The 19,008-nt window shown below is 46.7% G+C and overlaps 1 protein-coding gene across 1 annotated transcript; it reads left to right on the forward strand.

Moving 5' to 3' along the window:
• Window positions 1-254: 254 nt before the first annotated feature.
• Window positions 255-17,957, forward strand: LOC114588019 (perilipin-3-like). The gene is made up of 8 exons (XM_077921436.1): window positions 255-372; window positions 3,279-3,369; window positions 5,126-5,321; window positions 6,535-6,617; window positions 8,509-8,749; window positions 13,598-13,815; window positions 14,656-14,796; window positions 17,100-17,957. The coding sequence occupies exons 2-8, from the start codon at window positions 3,307-3,309 to the stop codon at window positions 17,445-17,447; spliced, it is 1,290 nt and encodes a 429-aa protein (XP_077777562.1). The 5' UTR covers window positions 255-372; window positions 3,279-3,306; the 3' UTR covers window positions 17,448-17,957.
• The last annotated feature ends 1,051 nt before the right edge of the window (window positions 17,958-19,008 follow it).

Below are 19,008 nucleotides of genomic sequence, written 5' to 3' on the forward strand. Positions count from 1 at the left end.
CTATTCCCAAATATTTTGTCTCAGTGATGTTAGATGGAAAAACCTTTGACAACCCATTATAGTAAGCCTCTAACCAAATAAACATGCCGCTATAGACACCAAATCCACATCATTCTACATCCAGAGGTGGCTTCCTGTATCTCTGCATGACTCAGCAAGCTGTTAACTATCTGTAAGGCTCACCTGAAGGCCTAGCCCCCACCCCGGCCATCTGATAGGACTATTTGTGTTTTCTCCCCTCCTCTTGAGGAGTTTGCTATTACCCTACAGAAATATCTGGGTTTACCCAATTCTTTTTCCTTCATTCAGTCAGCTGACTCGGCAACTGCAGAAACCCAGGTGGTCCCTCTCATCTGTAATCTACTTCAAAATGTGAGTTGTCGTATTTTAGGACTTGGCTAGTTAATTCTAGGTTTTGCTTTGCAACAGCAGTTTTCCATTTTTGAATTTCTCTTGATTGCTAAATATACAGTGGTACCTGGGTTCTCAAACGCCTTGGTACTCAAACAACTTGGAACCCAAATACTGCAAACCTGGAAGTAAGTGTTCTGGTTTGCTAACTTTTTTTTCAGAAGCCGAACGTGCTCTATTTTGAGGGTTATGTTTCCGTTTTGAGTGCCACACTTCCATTTTGAGTGTTACGCTGAGGTCTGCTTGGTTTTGCTATTTATTTTGCGTTTCTGTTTTTGCGGCTCTTTTTCGTTTTGTTTTTGTGACTGTGTGGAACCCAGTCCGGCTACTGATGCATTTATTGTGTGACTGCAGTACATTCTTTATTGCTTTCATTTTATGGATCAATGGTCTCGTTAGTAAAATTCATGTTAAATTGCTGTTTTAGGCGTTGTTTTTTAAAAAGTCTGGAACGGATTAATCCATTTTGCATTACTTTCTATGGGAAAGCGTGACTTGGTTTTGTAATGCTTTGGTTTTGGAACAGACTTCCGGAACGGATTAAGTTTGAGAACCAAAGTGCCACTGTACAGTGGTGCCTCGCAAGACGAAATTAATTCGTTCCGCGAGTTTTGTTGTCTTGCGATTTTTTTCGTCTTGCGAAGCACGGTGTCGGGAAAGCTTTGGAAAAGCTTCAAAAATCACCAAAGTCTTTAAAAACCTCAAAAAAGGCTACCACACCACGTTCTATGAGTTGCTCCTCAAAGTCAAGTCGCAACTGTATTAACGGTGTTAAGAAAAAGGAAACAAACTTGCAAGACGTTTCCATCTTGCGAAGCAAGCCCATAGGGAAAATCGTCTTGCGAAGCAGCTCAAAAAACCCTTTCATCTAGCGAGTTTTTTGTCTTGCGAGGCACCACTGTACTTCATTGGGATATTTGCCTATAGGCCTGGGACTGGCTTTATGCAGTCCCCATCTGTGCCACTTGGTGCAGATGCTAACCTGGCTTTCTTTAAGGCCTCTTGTTCTCCAGAAGTAAAACTGTCAGCCTGAACCTTCTGCATGTTCAGACAAAGGATTAAAATTTCAGATGGTAGCAGCACTTCTTTGGAGTAAGCAGTGGAGGGCATCTTGCAGCCTGCCTTACCTCAGAGGTTGTTGTAAACAAAAATTGCCCTTTTCCCTTATGGGGTATCCAAGAGCCCATATAGAGTCCTTACATAGGTTCCCTATTGGTAGGAGAGAATAACAGAGGCCAACCAGAGAATATTGAGAAGGAAAGCAGCTAGTAAGCTTTGATCTTTATTGATCTGTTGCAGTAGGGTGCTCCCCTCACCCGCAGGAGAGGAAGAAGAACCCAGAAAAATGGCACGCAAGGCCTTATAAAGACTTTTGAAATTTCCACCCTGTAGATCAAGACCACCCCCAGAAACACCATACATACACCACAGAAGGGTGTATGTACCCCTCAGATACATCACACCTACATCACAAAAAGGCGGTCTAGAACAGAATTTTGAATGTTGTTTCTCCTGTTTGCCAGGTTATCTGATTGTCTTTCCTGATAGTCTGTCACCCATTAAAATGCTGATTACTCAATTCCTGAGACAATGGGAAGGCTCCCTGACCCCCTTGCAGGGAAAACATTTGGTCAGTTTAGGAATCAAAATGGTTCCAGGTTGGCCTTCCTGTGCTGATCTATGTATGTGCTTGGTTGGTAACTTATCAACATTACCATATGTCTAAGACCTCAAAATTCCTATCACAAGGCGGAGGGTGCTGAAACCCATATGTCATGGGTAAAAGCCTCCTCTGATTAGATTGTAATGTTTCCTGTCCTCAGCTTGTAGTGCAGGAATATTGCATCTCTCCCAACTAATTCTTTCTGTGACTGAGCTAGGAGAAGGAAGCGTCAGATCCAAACTTCTGCTATCAACTTCCTGGATGGCCTTTGGGCAAATGTGTGTCTGCTTTGGTTTCAATCTGTAATGACTGCTCCCCACATCAAATGGGGGGCACCTTGGATCCCAGCCCCCCCGGATCCCAATGTGGCTCCCAGTAGTTCTGGCTGGCTTCGCCCTCCCCAGGCTGGATACCTGGAGGTCTCCGCCTACCTCAGCCAATCGCCCAATCGCGCCTGGGGAGGCGTTGCCGGGGGATTGGCCAGTAGGGGGAGGGACAGCCCTGCCCACACAACAGAAGGTGAATCTTACCTGCGAAGCATCAGTTGGCTTCCTGCAGTCAATCAGAAGCTGTGCTTTGGTTTTCGAACGTTTTGGAAGTCGGTCTCTGTTTGACTTCCGAGGTATGACTGTATTAGAAGATCCCCAGATAAAAATCCCCTAACCATTATAACCTTATGGCCTTATCACCTTTATAAAAAAGCAATTAATAAGAGCAACATTTGTTCTGAAAAGGCAATAAAAAAGCAACATTATTTTTCTCAGGTCTCCAGCTGTTGTTGGACTACAACTCTCATCATCCCTATCTAACAGGACCAGTGGTCAGGGATGATGGGAATTGTGGTCCAAAACAGCTGGAAACCTTGAATGTGCCAGAAAGGGAAGGAGTAGAACTGTTAGCTTCATTTAGAGTAAAGATAACTAACACACCTGTAGTATCCTTTACCTTTATTTTGTTTGACCTCTTGGGTACTCTGTGTGGCGGTTAAAAGGATCATCATGGGAAAGGCTGTGTTCAGGAGGGATTGTGAGAGAGCAGTGTGGGGGTGCTTGAAGGAATCTATGTAGAAAACTTGCATTGACACTTAATGCTCCCTGCAAAACAGACCACCTTTAGTTGCAGTTCTCAAGTAGGTTTCTGAGTACTTTCTCCACTGTGTGCAATGCGAATGGACCTTCTTATGATAGCTGACGCTTCTCTTTAGCTTTCTGCAGTGACATTTCATCATCGCCATGTCTAATAATGAAGGAAATGGAAAAGCTGAGAGCCATGAGGTCACCGAAAAGGGACAACAGGTAAGGTGGTCCTTGCTGCTCCATTTAAGCTTTAGACTCAAACAGCAAGTTAATAATAATAATAAATAAATAAATAAAAAACAAAAAAAATTCCTTCCAGTAGCACCTTAAAGACCAACTAAGTTAGTTCTTGGTATGAGCTTTCGTGTGCATGCACACTTCTTCAGATACACTGAAACAGAAGTTGCCAGATCCTTCTATATGGCAGACCAACACGGCTACCTATCTGTAATAATAATAATAATAAATTTATTTATACCCCGCCTATCTGGCTGGGCTTCCCCAGCCACTCTGGGCAGCTTCCAACAAAATATTAAAACACAGCAATGCATCAGACATTAAAAGTTAGACTGACTGCTTACTCCCCAAAGGGTGGCACTACACAAGGAAGGATTTTCTGGTCTTTTGTATTCTTACTTTACAGTAACTGCAGGCAGCTGTACTCCAAATCTGACTAGAGCTACAATGCCTTTTTGGGGGGACGCGGGTGGCGCTGTGGGTTAAAGCCTCAGCGCCTAGGACTTGCCGATCGAAAGGTCGGTGGTTCGAATCACCGTGGCAGGGTGCGCTCCCATCGTTCGGTCCCAGCGCCTGCCAACCTAGCAGTTCGAAAGCACCTTCGGGTGCAAGTAGATAAATAGGGACCGCTTACTAGCGGGAAGGTAAACGGCGTTTCCGTGTGCTGTGCTGGCTCGCCAGATGCAGCTTGTCACGCTGGCCACGTGACCCGGAAGTGTCTCCAGACAGCGCTGGCCCCCGGCCTATAGAGTGAGATGAGCGCACAACCCTAGAGTCTGTCAAGACTGGCCCGTATGGGCAGGGGTACCTTTACCTTTTTACAATGCCTTTTTAAAAACAAAAACATGGAGGCTTCCCTGCCTCTGTTATGAACTCTTAAAGGAGCCCAGCCCAGGTCATTCTGCAGAGCAAATATACAGTAGAAGCTGCCTAGCATACCGTATTTTTCGCTCTATAGGACGCACCGGACCACAAGACGCACCTAGTTTTTAGAGGGGGAAATCAAGAAAAAAAATATTCTCTCAGAACTTCTCTCAGAGCTTCTCGGGGCTGCGGGGGAAGGCCGGGTTTCCCCCCCTAGCCCCAAAGAGCAAAGAAGCCAAGACAGCGAGCGGGATCTAAACCTCTCCAGCGTGGCTAAAGAAGCCAAGGCAGCGAGCGCGATCCAACCCACCCGCTGCCTTGGCTTCCTCTTTAGCCTTGCACAGCCTCTCCATCCTTTAAGGGGGGAGGCAGGCAGGAAAAGCCCCCAAGAGCTGCACACAAGCTTCACGCGGCTCCTGTGGGCTTTTCTATGAGGAGGGAGAAGGAACTGACTGGCCGCGTCAATCCCTTCTCCCTCCTGGGAAAAAGCCCACAAGAGCCGCGTGAAGCTTGTGTGCAGCTCTTGGGGGCTTTTCCTGCCTGCCTCCCCCCTGCATTCGCTCCATAGGACGCACAGACTTTCCCCCTTAGTTTTTAAGAGGGGGAAAGTGCGTCCTATGGAGCGAAAAACACGGTAATTACGCTGACAGTCAAAACACAGAACTGGTGAGAGGAAGATAGAGTGCTAAGCTTTACGATTCACTCACACTAAGCTAGACGTGTTCAAGGCACACACGAGACTCGGACCTTCACTACCGCTGGCCTTTGTGAGGATGCTTTTTGACAATAACTCTTACAGTCCCAAGAAAGCAACAGTTTAGCATCTTCTCTAGCGTCTAAGGAGGTGGTGACTCAATGTAATATCTCTTCCCAGTGTGTCATACAAAGGCTAACTGATCTGCCCCTGATCAGCATGACCTGCGAGATCCTTTCCACTACTTATAACTCTGCGAAGGGGTCCCATCCAGCTATCAATGCAGTCTGTGATATGGCAGAAGCTGGACTAAAGAAGATTGCCTCCTCGGCAGTGAGCAGTGCACAGCCTGTCATGAATAAACTTGAACCTCAGAGTAAGTAAATCCTGGCTTGATAGTTTCTACTCTTAGGAATGTTTTGGCTCCCTCTCTCATTTAGGTGTGGATGTCCCAAGGCTCCTCAGTACCAGCAATGCAAGCCTAGAAATCCATTCTAAGCTCCCCACCCTTCAATGTGTGATAAAAGGGCGGGCTATTATACAATGTTTATATACACCACAAATACAAAATATGATTATATACATTTTAATTAGGGCCGCGGGTGGCGCTGTGGGTTAAACCACAGAGCATAGGACTTGCCCATCAGAAGGTCGGTGGTTCGAATCCCTGTGACGGGGTGAACTCCCGTTGCTCGGTCCCTGCTCCTGCCCACCTAGCAGTTCAAAAGCACGTCAAAGTGCAAGTAGATAAATAGGTACCACTCTGGCGGGAAGGTAAACGGCATTTCCGTGTGCTGCTCTGGTTCACCAGAAGCGGCTTAGTCATGCTGGCCACATGACCCAGAAGCTGTACGCCGGCTCCCTCGGCCTATAAAGAGAGATGAGCGCCGCAACCCCAGAGTCAGTCAGGACTGGACCTAATGGTCAGGGGTCCCTTTACCTTTACCTTACATTTTAATTACGATATTGCAATGCAAATACAATATTGAAAACCAAATGCGTCTCATTAAAGGGCTGAAGTAAAACTAACCTGTGCTTTGATTGCACTCGGTAATCATTTTAGTTTTGAGGTAAAAGGTAAAGTACCCCTGGACGGTTAAGTCCAGTCAAAGGCGATGATGGGGTTGTGGTGCTCATATTGCTTTTCAGGATGAGGGAGCTAGCGTTTGTCCACAGACAGCTTTCCGGGTCATGTGGCCAACATGACTAAACCACTTCTGGCACAGCAGAACACCGTGACGGAAACCACAGTGCATGGAAACGCTGTTTACCTTCCCACCACAGTGGTATCTATTTATCTACTTGTGCCTGTATGCTTTTGAACTGCTAGGTTGGCAGGAGCTGGGACAGAGCAACAGAAGCTCACCCCATCACGGGGATTCAAACCACCGGCGTTCCAATCAGCAAGCCCAAGAGGCTCAGTGGTTTAAACCACGGTGGCACCCGTGTCCCTTTTAGCTTTGAAAGCTGAGTTGAAAATGCACCAAGTCAACTTCTAAGTTGTCACCTGGTTTTCAAGTAAGTTTTGATTTTGAAGGAAGCGATGAGGCAGCCAGTGAAAGGCTAAATGGCTTCTTCTCTTTCGACAGTCGTTTCAGCAAATGCCTACGCCTGCCAGGGCCTTGACAAACTGCAAGAGACTCTGCCTGTTGTGCAGCAGGCTATTGAAAAGGTAATGCCTCTACCTCTGCTTCTTCTGTGTAGACAGTCACACCCCCCCAATCATAGCTGTCAACTTACAGATTTGAAAATAAGGGACCAGCAGCCTCGAAAATAAGGGATCAGCAGCCAAAATAAGGGATTTTCAGAGCACAGCTATGTTCAACTTCTGAGCCCCTCGCAGCCAAAGGCAGAAAGCCCAGCCAGCAGCCAAACGAAGCCTCAAGCGGTGGTTCCCACAGCGCAGCAACCCGGCAAAGGGGATGCAGCAAGGAAAACCACCGTCACCTCTCTGCTGGGAAGCGCTGAGCAAAGGCGAGTCCCCAGGCAAGGCGGCCAGGCACAAGGCATGCAAGCTCCACTCCCCAGTTGTTCTTAGATTCCTTATTGGGTGAGCAACGCAGCCAAGCAACACAGTTGGAGCCTCCCTCCTCCCTGGCCGGCAGGGAGGGAGGGAGAGGAGCTGCTTCCTTTGAAACCCGGGAAATTTAAGGGACATCATCAATAAGGGACAGCAGCGGGACACGGCGCTGGGATAAGGAACTTTCCCGCCAAATAAGGGACGGTTGACAGCTATGCCCCCAATCCCCAGCATCCTTTCTGTTACACATTTATGATTATTTGTGCCCTGGTGCTATTGGGGTGATCATGCACATTCCCACTTTTATTACTCTTTGTTCCTGCCAAAATTATAGCGGTGGTCACACTGCTTCATTTCCAAGCAGTGCATATCCTGTAACTTCCTGCTGAAACTTTTTTTTTTTACCACAAATGTTCCGGTTTTTATATATACAGTGGACACTCGGGTTGCAAACGTGATCCGTGCAGGATGCACTATCACAACCCACAGCTCTGCATCTGCGCACGCGCAGGTTGCGATTTGGCGCTTCTGCGCATGCGCAAAGTACGATTTAGCGCTTCTGCGCATGTGCAACCACCAAAACCCGGAAGTAACCCGTTCTGGTACTTCCAGGTTTCGGCAGTCCGTAACCCAAAAAATCGCAACCTGAAGCGCCTGTAACCCGAGGTATGACTGTATATATTTATTGTCCTGCTTACAGCGTGCTATAACTCCCCCAGGCAGCAATAACGTGGTAGCGTTGGGGACGCATCAAAGAACAGCTAATAAAGCAGAATAAATCCTTCAGTCGTGAACTGTTGTGGGTGTATTCGACAACATGATCTTGACACAACAAAACTCCAGTCTGGAGGAGCCCAACAGGCCAATTGTCTGACTCTGCATGAGACAGCTTTCAACTTGGGTCACATTTTAATGTACCATCTAGCACAACAAGAGCCAGGGTGGTGTAGTGGTTAAGAGCGGTGGACTCGTAATCTGGGGAACCGGGTTCACATCTCCGCTCGTCCACATGCAGCTGCTGGGTGACCTTGGGCCAGTCACACTTCTCTGAAGTCTCTCAGCCCCACTCACCTCACAGAGTGTTTGTTGTGGGGGAGGAAGGGAACGGAGATTGTTAGCCGCTTTGAGACTCCATAAAGGGAGTGAAAGGCGGGATATCTAAACTCTTCTTCTTCTTCTTCTTCTTCTTCTTCTTCTTCTTCTTCAATTACACTGCCCAGATAATATCAGGAGTTTTACATGTAGAAACTTGACAGGATTCACTTATTGTGCCCTGTGGCACAATTTCTCATATTTCTTTTGTTTGTTCCTAACAATCGCCTATCTATCAGTGCTGAAAGGGGGGACGGAATAAACATCTTCCCCTCAGGGTTGCATGTGTGTAGAATTACTGCCATCCATTGAATCAAATTGGAGTCGATGACTAGGAAACTAGAGATCCTTCCAGATCTACTTGGGAGGGGCTCTACTCTGGTACTTGGCTTGGAGTTTCACTTCTCTTCTTTCTTGATGTGAGAATATCATTTAAAAATTCCTTCTGCAGGTAGTGCTGAATGCCAGAGGCCTTGTCCTGGGTGCCAAGGATACAGTGTCAGGTCTAGCAGGTGGGGTCAAAGAGGCTGCCCAGGAGAAGATGAAGGTGGCCTTGTCTGCAGTGGTGGTTGGCATGATCGTTGTGATGGAGGGCAATATGAAGCAGATGGTGACGAGTGGTATTGACCACATGATAGAGACATCTGTGGAGATGATAGAATACTACCTGCCAGTAACAGATGAAGAACTAGGTGAGACTATTGCAGCTGCTTTTGTGGGGGAGAATGTATTTGGAACCAGGCAGAGGGCCTTCTCGGCAGTGGCACCCGCCCTGTGGAACGCCCTCCCACCAGATGTCAAGGAAATAAACAACTCTCTGACTTTTAGAAGACATCTGAAGGCAGCCCTCTTTAGGGAAGTTTTTAATGTTTGATGTTTTATTGTGTTTTTAATATCCTGTTGGAAGCCACCCAGAGTGGCTGGGGAGGCCAGGCCAGATGGGCGGGGTATATTATTATTTATTAAGGTATGGGCCAAATACTTAGTATCCATCTCGCTGTCTAAAATCTGGTCTACTGAAGTTATTTTAAAAATTGCCATAATATTGTAGATTATAGCTGCCCAGAGTGGCTGAGGCAACCCAGTCAGATGGGCAGGGTACAAATAATGAATTTATTATTATTATAGATAATAATTGTAAACCACTTTGAATTACTGTGTGATTTAGTGGTATATTAACATGTTTTTAAAATGCTATTTATTAAATTTTCCACTTTAATAATCCAATCAAACCATATTAAATATTCTAAATTATACATATCATTCAATAATCAAACACTCCAAATATTATGCCAAAGTATAAAAAAATTGGAGGTATCTTCCCATGTTCTGAGGGTCTGATTATCTTCTACTGCTTTCATAATTTTTGCGATAGTTCCCATAAATCATTCCAATGTTAATCCTCATTATTTTTCACAGCCTCTGAGTTTATCAAACAAGTGAGATAAAACAAAACAATATATTTTGTATGGAATTTACGTCCAGAATTCCCTCTGCATGTTCATGATATATCTTCACAAAATGAAGTTTCCGCCAAGCCAGTCCAAAAATCTTCTCACCTCGGGCAGCAGATAAAATTAAATCAAGGCATCTAGCCAATGCCTTGGCATCAAGGCATCAGTCCAGATCAAATCAAATCAAATCAAGGCATCTGCCCAATACTTTTAAGACCAGCTGTCCTTCAAACAGTTAACCTGTCCAGGGAAGGTTTGACATATAAAACTGGGAATGCAAATATTAAGTAAGATATTAAAAGGCACCTATCTGGGTAAAAGCCTCAGCGCCTAGGGCTTGCCGATCGAAAGGTTGGCGGTTCGAATCTCCATGGCGGGGTGCGCTCCCGTTGCTCGGTCCCAGCGCCTGCCAACCTAGCAGTTCGAAAGCACCCCCGGGTGCAAGTAGATAAATAGGGACCGCTTACCAGCGGGAAGGTAAATGGCGTTTCCATGTGCTGCGCTGGCTCGCCAGATGCAGCTTGTCACGCTGGCCATGTGACCCGGAAGTGTCTCTGGACAGCGCTGGCTCCCGGCCTCTTGAGTGAGATGAGCGCACAACCCCAGAGTCTGTCAAGACTGGCCCGTATGGGCAGGGGTACCTTTACCTTTACCTTTACCTTTATCCCCCTCAGGCTCCGCATTTAATTCAACAAGCTGATCTACTTCCAATCATGGCCGCTTGATTAATTGGAGTTGCGCCATTGATTCTAATTCCAGGCAAACTTCCAAAGTTTTTTTGGAGTCTCTCCAGTCATTCTCCAAATCAAAGTTGGGAAACTCTTTATCCTCTTCCAAATACATCTGCAGACAAATACTTTGAACTTGGTTTTCCACTTTTGAATAATTGTTATTTCCACACAGTTAATGATTACAGTGGTACCTCAGGTTAAGTACTTAATTCGTTCCGGAGGTCCATTCTTAACCTGAAACTGTTCTTAACTGAAGGACCACTTTAGCTAATGGGGCCTCCCGCCGCCGGAGCACGATTTCTGTTCTCATCCTGAGGCAAAGTTCTTAACCTGAACCACTATTTCTGGGTTCGCGGAGTCTGTAACCTGAAGCGTATGTAACCTGAAGCGTATGTAACCTGAGGTACCACTGTATTAGTCATATTATATCACCAAATACACCACCTCTCCAGTCTCACTTGCTATATCGGACAGTTGGTTCTTTCAGAGGAGGATTTTGCCATATAATATAGCAAAACAAAATATAATAACAAAGGAGGCTCACACACCCCCTTTCAGTTCCAGCATACCAAGTCTACGTAGGTGTTAATCCTTCTTCCATTCAAATCCTTTTTTGCACCTCAGTAGCTGAATTAATTAGCAGAGTAGCTTCTCCCCCTTCGCTCAGACCACGTCCAAAATTTAAATCCAATTTTTCATCTTAAGAATTGGAAGCTTGCTGTTAAATGGAGGCGACTTTGGAGAGTTGCCAAGAAACGTTCCGGGCTTTCCATCCAGCGTCCCCCAGCCCCTCCTTCCTTCTGAATTTGGGGCCAGGGAGTGTAGGGAGACTGATTACTCCCATCTCAGCCTCTGATTCCGGAACGTACGGCAGTGATGGAATTCAGCCATCCTGTCGGAATCTCCAAGCCTTATCAGAGGGATTGGCCACTCTCCAGGCACCTGGCTTGAGTTCCTTGTTGACCTTCCCGCTGCGACTCCCGGCAACGTACGGGCGAAGGTCTCTATCGGCGATCCTCCTCAACGTGAGAAGAACACACCACTCTTGCCCTCCTCCCTGCCATCCCCAGGGAGGGGAAAGAGACAGACAGAAATGTATTTACATGCTTTTATTTCTGTCTTTCCAGCAGTACAGAGAAACGTGTCTGCACTCTCTTAACACCAACAGCAGAGAGAAAATACTCCTCCCCCTGTACTTCCAGTACAGGTCAGATGACACTCTGAGCTAACATCCGGTGCTCAGTACAGTGAATAGACTGTCCCTTTGTTCCCACGGTACAGCCCCAAGCATCAACATCCTGTTTGGCTTTCCAGCCATCTGGAGCTCGCTACTGCATTGCTCCTTTTTCGTAACATCGCAGCTTTCCAGAAGCTCCTCAGTATAGTAACGTTTTTAGAAGTGAAATAAAAATTGTACCAGTTCAAGAACATTGTGGGGGGCAGAGAGTTGACCAGAACACATCTCAGGACTTTAGAAAAAAGATGGTCTCAGGCATCACAGGGGGTACTCCAGAACAGATTTCCAGAATGCCATTGAAATATACTCTGAGTCGAGTGTGGATTTCATGCTCTTTATTCAGCTCGTGGTAGTGAGGAATGAAAGTCCCCCCAAAATATCTGCCTTATATACATTATTTACACAATGGGCCACACGTGATTGGCTAATTCCGGGATTCTCCCGTGGGCCAATCAGGTTGTGGATTCACTTCCACCTGGAGCTGGATTGGGTGGCTGCTGTGGACCAATCATACTGCTGCATTGTTCTAGGACCAATCAGACTGCTGCATTCTGAATCCTATTGTTCTAGGACCAATCAGACTGCTGCATTTTGGATCCTATTGTTCTAGGACCAATCAGACTGCTGCCTTTTGGGTCCTGTTCAACTCAGTACATAACAGCCATCTTGGTGTTTTTATGGTTTAAAAAAGTTCCCAGGTTCAGCTTTCAGCTAGGACTGGGAAAGTCTCCTGTCTGAAACGTTTGTGTGTTGTTGCTAGACCGTAATGAGTCAGATGGGACCAATGGTGTCATTTGACCATTGCTTGTCAGTTGCTTGTCTTGGACAGTTTTTTTTAAAAAAATCTTAAAACATTTTCCATTCATGCACCTGGCACATTACAACCAAATACAAGTCCCTGCCCCAAGGAGAATACAGTATTTTCTATGACCGGTAGACTGTGATATATGTTCACCTTCTGACTTGCTAAGGTATATAACTGGGTAAACAGTCTTAAGAAGATGGATGTTGCAGCCTGCCATCAAAGCTTTTTTGGATTTTAGTTTTATTAACTTGTATATTAATGGTTGGAGTTGTTTTGAGTGGATTATTTGTGGAGACAAAATTGGACAATAACAAAATTGGGTTATAAATCTTTCTTTAAAAAAATCAATATGGAGCTGTATGATCAGACAGCATCATGCGAAACCATAAAGCTAGATGGGTAAAAGTTGCTCTGAGCTTGTTTACATTGGTTCTGCTGTAGCCAGGTAACTGGTAAAAAGGTACCGTATTTTTTTGCTCTATAAGACGCACTTTCCCCCCTCCAAAATTAAGGGGAAATGTGCGTGCGTCCTATGGAGCGAATGCAGTCTTGCTCTCCCGGCTTCAGCAAAAGGAACCCGAAACCTGCAGAGCGCAACAGAACTCGCGCTGCGCTCCGAAGGCTTCAGGGATCTTTGAGGCTGGCGGTGGGGAAAAGCAGCGCTTCCCCCCCACCGCCAGCCCCACAAGCTTGGGGGGCAGCGGCAAGGCTGTGCACAGCCTTGCCGCTGCTCCCCGACCTGCTCTTTGGGGCTGACGGTGGGGGAAAGCAGCGCTTCCCCCTGCCAGCCCCAAAGAGCATGTCGAAAGGAACCCGAAGCCTCCGGAGGCTTCAGGTTGCCTTCACTGAAGCCTGGAGAGCAAGAGGGGTCAGTGCGCACCGACCCCTCTCACTCCCCAGGCTTCCAAGGTAGCCACCTGAAGCCTCCGGAGCGCAGCAGGAATTCCCGCTGCTCTCCGGAGACTTCGGGTTGCCTTCACTGAAGGCGACTGAAGGCACCTTGAACGCAGCTTGTTTTAGAGGGGGAGAACAAGGGGGGGGAAATCTCCCCCTCTCTGCGCAGCGCCGCTTCAGCGAAGTGGGAGGAGAAATGGAAGGGGCTCCGTTTCTCCTACCCCTTCGCTGAAGGGGCGCTGAGCAGAGAGGGGGAGAATTTTTTTTCTTGTTCTCCCCCTCTAAAACAAGGTGCATCCTATGGTCGGGTGCGTCCTATGGAGCGAAAAATACAGTAGGTTTATGGGGGTAGCAGAAATAAATAGCCACTTAGCATGCAAAGGATGGTTTTTGTCAAGACCGTGTATGTTCTTTCCTAGCTGCCCTCGCAGCCTCTATGGTGATAAACAACCCTGAAGAAGCTGCTGAAACAGTTCCTGTCAAAAAGGAGAAAGAGGAGGAGAGTTACTATCGGCGCCTGGGTGCTCTCTCAGCCTTTTTCCGACACAGAGTCTACCAGAGTTCTCTGGCAAAGATGCGAAGGATCAAGCGAAGCACACAGGAGATACTCTTCCAGCTTCAAGAAGCTGTTTTGTTGGTAAGAACTGAACTACTCCTCTGGTTCCAAGATCTGGCTAGAGGACAGAGGTAGCCCCACCATGGTGCCCTCCGGAAGTTGTGGGACTACAACTCCCATCAGCCCCAGCCTGCATGACCAATGGCTGGAGATGATGGAACTTGTAGTCCAACGCCATGCGAACGTCATGTTGGATATGCAGGAGGGTTAATGGGGTCTGGGCAAGTGGTGTTCGGAATAACCACTGAGACAGAAATGCTTGGCACTGAAAGAAAGATGGTGGCGCCAGGCATGCCTCCCTTAGGAGCGGATACCACCCATGAGAAGCCACCACTGAAAAGGCTCATTTTGTGCCGCTGCTCTCCAGACTTCCCTTGGAGCAGAGATGAGTATAGTGAGTACTCAGCTGAAAGCTCTTGAAAGTCTAATCCAATACAGTGGTACCTTAGGTTAAGTACTTAATTCGTTCCGGAGGTCCGTTCTTAACCTGAAACTGTTCTTAACCTGAAGCACCACTTTAGCTAGTGGGGCCTCCTGCTGCCGCCGCGCCACCGGAGCACGATTTCTGTTCTCATCCTGAAGCAAAGTTCTTAACTATTTCTGGGTTAGTGGAGTCTGTAACCTGAAGCGTATGTAACCTGAAGCGTATGTAACCTGAGGTACCACTGTAGTGTAACTCCTGCCCACCTCTTTACTAACTTCTGTGGCAGAATATTGAAGTGGCTTTTAAGATAATGCCTGAAAAGGTCTCTAATGAAATATGGAAGTGGAGTGGCTGAATGGAGTTCAAGCTATTGGTCAACAATAGCTGCAAGATACTTCTTTATATTGAATGTTAATATTTTGAAAATGCCTTTCCAGGTAAAGTACACCTTGCAGTCTCTGGATAGGCAACTGAATCCTCAGGTTGCTAATCACCAGAAGGAAATGGAACCAATCTTGGTGGAGTGGAATGGGAGTCTTCCAGTGCCGAGCCAGAGCTACGAAGAGAGTCTTTTAGAGGTATGCTTTAGAGGTAGCAACAGTGTTTCCCAAACTGGGGTCTCCAGCTGTTTTTAGACTACAGCTCCCATCATCACTAGCTAGCAGGACCAGGGGTCGGGGATGATGGGAACTGTAGTCCAAAAACAGCTGGAGACCCCAGTTTGGCAAACACTGCTGTAGACCAAGTATGGAGAACCTGTGTCCCTCCAGATGTTTTTGTTGTTGTTTAGTCATTTAGTCGTGTCCGACTCTTCGTGACCCCCTGGACCAGAGCACGCCAGGCACTCCTGTCTTCCACTGCCTCCCACAGTTTGGTCAAACTCATGCTGGTACCTTCGAGAACACTACCCAACCATCTCGTCCCCTGTCATCCCCATCTCCTTGTGCCCTCCATCTTTGCCAACATCAGGGTCTTTTCCAGGGAGTCTTCTCTTCTCATGAGGTGGCCAAAGTATTGGAGCCTCAGCTTCACGGTCTGTCCTTCCAGTGAGCACTCAGGGCTGATTTCCTTCAGAATGGAGAGGTTTGATCTTCTTGCAGTCCATGGGACTCTCAAGAGTCTCCTCCAGCACCATAATTCAAAAGCATCAATTCTTCGGCGATCAGCCTTCTTTATGGTCCAGCTCTCACTTCCATACATCACTACTGGGAAAACCATGGCTTTAACTATACGGACCTTAGTTGGCAAGGTGATGTCTCTGCTTTTTAAGATGTTGTGTCTTTTAATTTTGTGGCTGCTGTCACCATCTGCAGTGATCATGGAGCCCAAGAAAGTAAAATCTCTCACTGCCGCCATTTCTTCCCCTTCTATTTGCCAGGAGGTGATGGGACCAGTGGCCATGATCTTCGTTTTTTTGATGTTGAGCTTCAGACCATATTTTGCGCTCTCCTCTTTCACCCTCATTAAAAGGTTCTTTAATTCCTCCTCACTTTCTGCCATCAATGTTGTGTCTTCCGCATATCTGAGGTTGTTGATATTTCTTCCGGCAATCTTAATTCATCCAGCCCAGCCTTTTGCATGATGAATTCTGCATATAAGTTAAATAAGCAGGGAGACAATATACAGCCTTGCCGTACTCCTTTCCCAATTTTGAACCAATCAGTTGTTCCATATTCAGTTCTAACTGTAGCTTCTTGTCCCACATAGAGATTTCTCAGGAGACAGATGAGGTGATCAGGCACTCCCATTTCTTTAAGAACTTGGCATAGTTTGCTGTGGTCGACAGTCAAAGGCTTTTGCATAGTCAATGAAGCAGAAGTAGATTTCTTTCTGGAACTCTCTAGCTTTCTCCATATTTGCAATTTGGTCTCTGGTTCCTCTGCCTCTTTTACATCCAGCTGGCTCTCATCACCCACAACCATGGGCTGGTGCTGATGGGAGTTGGGATCAAACAACACCTGAAGGTTACAAGTTTCCCACCCTACCCTAATGTAAACAACACTTGGCTATATGGGCCAATGTTCTGACTTGGTACAGGGCAGTTTCCTTTGCTGCATTTCTGATGCTAAGTAACTTTTGTCCCGGGCAATGTTGCTGGATTTGGGGTGGGTAGAATCTAGCCTTCCTTCCTGAAGAGTGAGATGTTTGTGCAAATATTTGCCGCAGTTCTCGGTAAACATGAATGAAGACAATGCCAATGCCGAGGGTTGGTTCAAAGCTCCTTTGCTTGCGCAAAAAGCATCTCTCTGGCCTCTCACATGGGCCGAAGGGGAAGTAGTGTTTGACTTCCCCCAGCCTGCAGCCTCCCAAAATGGGTCCAGAGCACTGGAGTGGTGTGCGCCAAGCAACATGGACGGTTGCAGCCTTGTAGAGAAATCAGTACTGCCGTTCAGTGCATGAGTAACTAGACGTGCCTTCTTTCTTAAAGGTAAAGGGACCCCTGACCATTAGGCCCAGTCCTGACCAACTCTAGGGTTGCGGCGCTCATCTTGCTTTATTGGCCGAGCGAACCGGCATACAGCTTCCGGTTCATGTGGCCAGCATAACTAAGCCACTTCTGGTGAACCAGAGCAGCGCACGGAAAGGCCATTTACCTTCCCGCTGGAGTGGTACCTATTTATCTACTTGCACTTTGACGTGCTTTCGAGCTGCTAGGTTGGCAGGAGCAGGGACCAAGCAACGGGAGCTCACCCCGTCGCAGGGATTCGAACCGCCGACCTTCTGATCGGCAAGTCCTAGTCTCTGTGGTTTAACCCACAGCGCCACCCGCGTCCCTACCTTCTTTCTTAGCCTCTCTCAAATACTTGTACTGAAAGCATAGGGTTGTGTACCATAAACATGTCGTCTAACAAGTCCTCTCTTCCCTTCCACTCCATGACAGGCAGAATCGCAGGTTCTAAGCTTGACCTACGGCATCAGCCAGCAGATGCGGAATATCTGCCAGACATTCTTGGCTAATGCGCAGGGCCTCCCTGTTGAGCTCCTAGAAAAGGTGCAGCAAACATATAGCAGCATGGAAGATCTGCAGGAGACCCTCTCTGGTGCCAAATCCTTGAAGGAACTTCCCAGTGGTAGCCTGAAGGAGAGCCAGGAGAAGATTGGGAAGGCCCAGGAGACCATATTTGAGACCCTAGAATACGTGATTTTGACAACATTGGTGGCTGGGTCCTTTTTTCATGCTCAAACCTCTATGGAAGAATCTGAAAGGGAGGCAAAGGCAGAGGCCTAAAAGAGTGCCAGTCGTGGGGTTCTGCTTGGAACTTGTCTACTTCTCTTGGACCAATATGTAGCATAAGGATTCTGACTTCTGGAAAAGTGTAAGAACTAAAATTGTCCCTAATGGTAAATTCCTTAGACTGGTGATGTTTCTAGGGAATGAGAGATGCTTCCAAATGTTTTAAAACAAACTGTTTATCAAATTTGCACGCACTGTATGTTTAAAGTTCATGACTTCACCCTCACCTTCCAAAATCCTGGGAACTGTACTTTGTTATGGGTGCTCTCTGAAGAGCAATCTGCAGTTGCCAGGATCCTTTGGGGAGACCATGTGCTTTAAATCTATGGTGCGTACACAACTGTACTCCTTTTTGATAATTATATTGAGCAAAGCCTTATATCTACAAATTGAAAGGTTCAACTTGACCTTGTCTGACGAGCTGCAGAAATCTTAAGGGGCCTGCCATGTGGGGGGGCAAATACCGATGAAGTGCTATTTAAATGTGTCTTGAGTATTTTATAAATAAAGCGTAGTGAAAAGCTGAGGTATTGTTACTGTTCCGGAACAAAAGTTTGAGCTCCTAGTGCTCTACTGCACTCTTGTCCAAAGGGGGGGGGGGGTTCCCTCTGGAGCACAGAAATGGCTTTGTGTATACCAGGCACTCTCATGGCCTCACAAAATGGCCAAGATCGACAAACACCTTTTTCTACCCAATAACTAGCAAATTGCTACTCTTCCTTTTGGGCAGAGGAAGCTTGAAGACATGGCTGCAGTATTCCTGCAGGGGGGAGGTACCCCACCATGGCTATAGCCAATAGTATCTAAAGCCACTTGGAAATCCCTGGAGAATCAGTGGAGCCATGTTCCCCCAAACTTTCTGCTAGAACAAGTTGCCCACTAGAGCAACCGAGTGAGTTCAGGCCCCCAAACCAGCTTAAGCTGACCAAAAGGTATTCGCTAATTGGTTTTGTCCATTTGATGGGGTCGTCGTTGATGCATTTGAGCACCTCGCCCCAAAAAGGAATATTGGGCAATAAGCTAAATCAGATGGATATAATATAGATTTTTATTCAACAAAGGGATACTCCATTGGGACCAGTAAACACATAACTCTCCCTTCAATGAGGTGTTTCCATCCTTTTAACATAATCAACCCTTGCTTTTAATTTTTATTTTCCCTCCCTTCACCCTTAGATCCCAGCCCAGGTCACAACCATTGAAAACATAGCATTGGAAACGGTTTCAAACAATGGAACAGAGTCCTAAAACCTAGAATTTGAAGGCAATGATTAGGAACCACTTTGGATTCTGTTCCTTTGCCTCTTTCGCTGCCACGGGACTAGTGGAGGGGAAATGAAGGGTGGGTCTCGTTTTATATTTGGGCTGAGGCTCATGTCAACTTTCCGGTTTGTTTTCCTAAAAGAGGAACTGAAAAGAACAGGCGTGTCTCAGCAAAAGCCTGACTGAATTCCACATAAATCCCGCCGCTATGTTGTTGTTTTTGTGTGAAAGAAAAATGCACTTTGGACACAGATAGAGCTCATATCTGGCATAGGAGGGGGGAGACCACACA

This window comes from Podarcis muralis, chromosome 17 (genome assembly GCF_964188315.1).
Source record: "Podarcis muralis chromosome 17, rPodMur119.hap1.1, whole genome shotgun sequence".
In the NCBI taxonomy this organism is placed as follows: Eukaryota; Metazoa; Chordata; class Lepidosauria; order Squamata; family Lacertidae; genus Podarcis; species Podarcis muralis.